At 46.7% G+C, this 5,792-nt stretch overlaps 1 protein-coding gene across 1 annotated transcript; it reads right to left on the bottom strand.

Moving 5' to 3' along the window:
• Positions 1-394: 394 nt before the first annotated feature.
• Positions 395-1,946, bottom strand: LOC113899406 (seminal ribonuclease). Its single transcript, XM_027552774.1, has 2 exons — positions 1,908-1,946; positions 395-1,204 (listed from the first exon to the last, which is right to left on the bottom strand). Exon 2 carries the CDS (start codon positions 1,177-1,179, stop codon positions 727-729), a length of 453 nt encoding a protein of 150 aa, XP_027408575.1. The 5' UTR covers positions 1,180-1,204; positions 1,908-1,946; the 3' UTR covers positions 395-726.
• Positions 1,947-5,792: the final 3,846 nt, after the last annotated feature.

Raw genomic sequence — 5,792 nt, 5'->3', positions numbered from 1 at the left:
CCCTCCCTCAAGCCTTTGGTGGAGACCACTGCTCCATCACATCACTGTTTAGGCATTTTTCTACAACATTCTAGGCAGGCATTTCCACTTAGAGTTGGTCCACAAGCTGAAATCTACTTATCATCCCCTCATTTGGTGATCTCTGAAGTCCTTTCTAGCCTCTGAAAGGAGAGTTCCAAGTTTCCAAGTGAGAGCGAAGCATCTTTCTGATTTGGCAATAGCTCCTCAAAAAAAAGTAAAATGGAGACATCCCTGGTGGCACTGCCTGTCAATGCAGGGGATATGAGTTCAGTCACTGGGTCAGGAAGATTCCACAAGCCCTGGAGCAACTAAGCCTATGTACCACAACCACTGAAGCCCTCATGCATGGGGACAGCATCAGTAATTCAGGTGGTTGCAAGTGTGTTTTATTGAAAGTAGCAGTGATTAGGTTAACATGGGTCCCATATCACAACCCACTTCTCAATCCCCAAACTACACAGGGGCAAGCCTCAGGCCAGGGGAGCATGTGTATGTTGGATAAGAGCCCTAACTAGCTTGAGTTATTGCCCTCATGCCAGGGAAACATGGGTGTGTGTGTGTGGGTGGGTGTGTGTGGTGGGGGTTGCAGGGATAAAAACCTTAACTAACTTGAGTTATTGCCCTCAGGGTAAGGAAACAAGAGGGAGAGGCAGATGCCTTTGTGATGAAGCGGTGCATCTCACTGTTCTGGCCTCAGGTGGAGATCTACACTGAAGCATCGAAGTGGACTGGCACGGACGGTTTACCGCCACAAGCCACTATGATGTGTTTCTCCACCTGGGTGGTCTTGTAGGCGCAGTTGGGGTACTTGGAGCTGCCAGTCTCACGGCAGTCTGTGATGCGCATGGTGGATTTGCTCTGGTAGCAGTTGGTCTGCCCATTCTTGCAAGTGACTTTCTTCTGGGAGCACACGGCCTTAACATCGGCCAGGGACTCATGCACAAAGGTGTTCACTGGCTTGCATTTCCCCTGGGTCATCTTCCGGCAGCACATCATCAGGTTGCAGTAGTTGGAGCTGCTGCTGGGGGAGTTGCCAGAGTCCATGTGCTGCCGCTCGAACTTGGCAGCTGCAGATTCCTTGCCCAGGGAAGGCTGGACCCGCACCAGCAGCAGCACCAGGACCAGCAGTGGCAACACGACTAGAGACTTCAGAGCCATGATGACCTCACTCCACTGGAGGAATCTGAATGAGAAAAGGGGGAGAGGAGGAAAAGCATCACCTTAGAAAGAGAACCCCAGCTCCCACCTGTAGCCTCCCTGGCTTACAGTCAACCAGAAAGATGTCTGTCCTCCTAAGAGTTTTTCTAAGTAAGGAGACACTCACATATACTCTTCCCACAAACATTTGACCCCCACTTCCTACAGAGGGGTCGTCCGCCTCTCTAGGTGGTGACCTCAGAAATGACCTAAAATCCTAGAAGTCTTGTCTTTGAATATAGAAAGTCTTTTGATATGAAATATATTTGGAAAATAAAATACACTCATGCAGCTCATTAGGTGATCCTTTTGAATAAACCATTAATAAGAAAGATTTTGAGTAAGACAAGCTGTACCCCTGAAATAACCACCCAGTATTCACCCAGGATCACAGTTGATAGAGCCCTCTTGTCCTCCAATGCAAGGGAAGCTCAGCTCCGTGTCTGACACCACAACATAGGGACGCCATTGTGTTCCTAAGAGAGATTTGAGTCTCCCCAGCCAGAGTGCTGTCCCTTCTCCAGCCTCATGGGTTCCCTGCAGCCTGCGTCTTCCTTTCCTGACCCCAGCTCTACCCACTGCTCATGTCTGCCCATCCTGATTCTCAGGCTAGTCTCGGTCATTCTGGAACCCCCTTCTCAAACCCTCAAGCAGAAGCAGCCTCTGAAACCAACTCTTGGGCTTCTTACCTAAGTCTCTAGCTTGGTCTCTGAGGGAGAAAGCAGTTTCTGCAATCAGTCTATCCCAGGAATGTGGACCTTATACAAATTAAAAGGGGATTGGGTTTCAAGAAGAGCAGGGTGGGAGGAACATCTTGGTCTCAGTCCACAGGAAAACAAGGTCATGTTAGGAAGGGATTGGGAATTGCCCAAGGCACCCTCTTTGGGGGCTGCCAATAAGAACCTTTCTTTCTATAAGCAGCAGAGAAAGTCACTATAGCACTGATGCTTGAACCCCAACCAAGTCTTTGTTCTGCACTAAATAGCCCTTGCTGCTGGTGCTAAGTCACTTCAGTCGTGTCCGACTCTGTGTGACCCCATAGACGGCAGCCCACCAGGCTCCCCCGTCCCTGGGATCCTCCAGGCAAGAATACTGGAGTGGGTTGCCATTTCCTTCTCCAATGCATGAAAGTGAAAAGTGAAAGTGAAAGTGAAGTCGCGTCCGACTCCTAGAGACCCCATGGACTGCAGCCTACCAGGCTCCTCTGTCCATGGGATTTTCCAGGCAAGAATACTGGAGTGGGTTGCCATGAGTTTAGCAAAAGGCACATCGCATATGATCACAGAAAGGGGAGAAAAAGGAAGGTCCTTTCTCTCCCCAGAAGTCCTGGAGCTGCTTTGGCCAGAATTCCACATCTCCTGCCAGCACCTCTGCAAGGGGAAAGGCAAGAGGTGTCCAGTTGCCCCCAGCTGGAAGGATCCCTAGATCTGGAGAAGGGATGATTACCTGAACACGGAGGAGAAGGAAGCCTCTGTGTGACTCACCCAGTTCTGGCCAATTCTATACTCCTGGGCTGACGACAAACAGTGTGTGGCCGATCTTATCTACACTGACCTATCCTTCCATAGGCCAGAGTAGAGGAAAGGAACTTGAGAAAAGCCAAAATGCAAAATCCCCTCTAGAGAAGAAATAGAGAACTGCGGGGAGCCGGCGGGAGGACCTCCACCTGTGGCAAAGATCGTGAGGAAGGAGGCTCGACATACGCAAAGGCGGGATCGAGCCTCAGGAGTCCCCCTGGAAATTCCTGAACATCTACCCCTAAAACCAGAGCCTGCCTACTTTACTACTTTGTGCTCTCACCTACACCTCTGACTTTACGAGGACTGTCCCCCACCACCTCTTTCGGATAAGGAGTTAACTTAGAGTTCCAGTTAATAATAATTCCTGGGCATGACAGGAGTGTTCCAAACTTACAAACTCCTCTGAAGGTTCTCTAGCCTACCTGACAGGCTTGTCCGGCCACATGTGATTGCTCACAGCCTCCCAACCGTGAGAGGCATGAGATGCTTTAAACCTTCTAAAAACAGATTCTTTAGAGAAGTTAGAAAACTATTAGTATAGTATAGTGGGCTGATTAGAAATTGTATTGGTGAAGGGTTTTTCATTTGTTGAGCCAATGTTTGTTGCTAAGTCTCCACATCCCCTGCCCTTACACACATTAATGAATATATACAAGAAATAAGTATTAACCTTTGATATTAATCACGTTAGACCTTAGGCTAAGTAAATTCTTTCCTTAATTAAAACACACTACACCCTCACCCTATAGGAATGTAACTTTATCTGGTACCTTCGGAAGGTGGAGTCTTTTTTAAGAATAATCACCCCTGGAGAAATAAGTGTCCGGTTGACTGACCACTGTCACAAGGAGAGGGTCATAAATTGTCAGCAGGCCCCCCTGGCCAGAAGATGATGTAACACCCCTAAGACCTCTGTAGACATTTGTATGAAGCACCTGACTTTGATAAACGTCAGGATGGCTGACCCCACGTGACTTTTGTATAACACCTCAGTGTATAAAAACAGACTCTGGAAAATAAAGAATTGGGATCAGTTTCTCGAAATACTGGTCTCCCCATGTCGCTCTCTCTCTCAAACTCTGGCTGAGTCTCCATCTGGAGCGCGGAACCCACCAAGCTTACTAATTTTGCCTGGGCTTCTAAGATCCAACCAGGGAGGCCTCAGAGTCTCCTCTCCTTCGGGAGAACGGAAGGATGCCTGCGGCCTACGTAAGTGGTGCAAACTTCTTGTCTTGAAGTTTTATTGGTCTCCTGCGTAAACCAAGCTACTCAGCCTCTTTTCTCCACTGAATTTTCCTACTGAGCTATCCTCATTCTATTACTCTTTATATCTCTAATTAATATCTAATTGAAGCTATTGTATCCTGATCCTCGCCGACGCCGTCCCCGCTTCGAACTCCCTGGATCAGCCAGGGCTGGACCTCGGCAGAGAACATCATATTTCTTGGCAATAGACTTTCCTCCCAGAAAGAGACCTGTATTTGCTGGAAGACAATTTTATTTTTATTATTTACTTTTAAGATACAGTTGATTTACATTATGGTGTTAGTTTTAGGTGTATAACAAAGTGACTCAGACATATATGAGTATATATATATGTGTGTGTATATATATATATTCTTTACCACTAATGCCGCCTGGGAAGCGCACACACACATATATATTTGTTGTTATTATCATTGTTTATTCGCTAAGCCATGTCCAACTCTTCTGCGATCCCATGGTCTGCAGCCTGCCAGGGTCCTCTGTCCATGTGATTTCCCAGTCAAGAATACTGGAGTTGGTGCCATTTCCTCCTCCAGGGTATCTTCCCAACCCAGGGATCGAATTTGCATCTCTGACATTGCAGGCAGGTTGTTTACCACAAAGCAACCAGGGAAACCCCCTACTAATATATATGTAGGGGGCTATGTGGTAAGAATCTGCCTGCTAGTGCAGGAGATGGGTTGGATCCCTGGGTCAGGAAGATCCCCTGGAGTAGGAAATGGCACCCCACTCCAGTATTCTTGCTGAAAAATTTCATGGGCAAAGGAGCCTGGAAGGCTAGAGTCCATGGGGTTGCAAAGAGTTGGACATGACTGAGCACATTATGCCTATATTGCAAAGTTACAAAATATTCACAACCTAAAAGTTGAGAGCTAAGTTTAATTCAGCAGAAATATTTAGGACTTCAAGCCCAGGAGATAGTATCCCAAGTCACCCTGAGAGAACTACTCTGAGGAGGCGAGGGGAAGAGCCAGGTTGTATAGAAGTTTTGCAGCAAAGGGCAGGTAGTGTGAACATGAAAAGATTGTTGTTAATTAAAGAACACTGGATGTCCCAAGTGAAGGAATTTAGTGCTTTTCTATGTGTAGGAAGACTCAGAGTGGGCTCGCTGACATCATTCCTTTCATAAGCATCTCAGCTATCCTGGGCCAGTATCTTATGTTGTTCACATCCTGAGCTCCCTTCAGGCTCACCGTAGGGAGTGGCTTCAGTCTGATGGCTACCAGACCGCAGTTATTCTTCTCCTTGCTGGGTGCCCTTAGGGCTCACCAGCTCACATTGGAGAGCTAAAATCACTGGTGACTGTGACATCCATGTTTACTGAAATATTTCATTTCTCAATATATAAATAAATAAATATATATATATATATTGCAGGGAAAAATCAATTCAAACTCCATGTTGGAACTGTTTCTTCGACTTGCTTTTGTTGTTATAATCATATGTAAAGGCCTGCCTCAGCGAATCCTGCCCCTCTGCCTGACTGTTAAAATAAAGTGCCTTGTTCAGAACCCTGTCTACCTACAGATGGCAGGAAGGAAGAAATTAACACATCACCCTGCCTGAGACTTGCCGTTCTAGAAACACTTGCAAGATTAATGGCCTTTTTACCTTGTTTATTCACCTTCGCCCATCTCTGATCCATAAAGAAACCTGACATCCAGACCAAAGGAAGATAATTGTTTTGAGACATTAGTCAGCCAACTTTTCAAATAAAGTCATATTCTTTGATTCAATGCCTCAGCTCTTGGATTCATTGGCCTGTCGTGCAGTGAGCTGGATGAAGCA

This window comes from Bos indicus x Bos taurus, chromosome 10, assembly GCF_003369695.1.
Source record: "Bos indicus x Bos taurus breed Angus x Brahman F1 hybrid chromosome 10, Bos_hybrid_MaternalHap_v2.0, whole genome shotgun sequence".
NCBI lineage: Eukaryota > Metazoa > Chordata > Mammalia > Artiodactyla > Bovidae > Bos > Bos indicus x Bos taurus.
The sequence above is the reverse complement of the archived record's forward strand: the minus strand, read 5'-3'. Positions and strand labels throughout refer to the sequence as shown.

Bases quoted from the DNA above. Each gene is read 5' to 3' on its own strand.
- LOC113899406 (XM_027552774.1), bottom strand. From the start codon at position 1,179: ATGGCTCTGAAGTCTCTAGTCGTGTTGCCACTGCTGGTCCTGGTGCTG.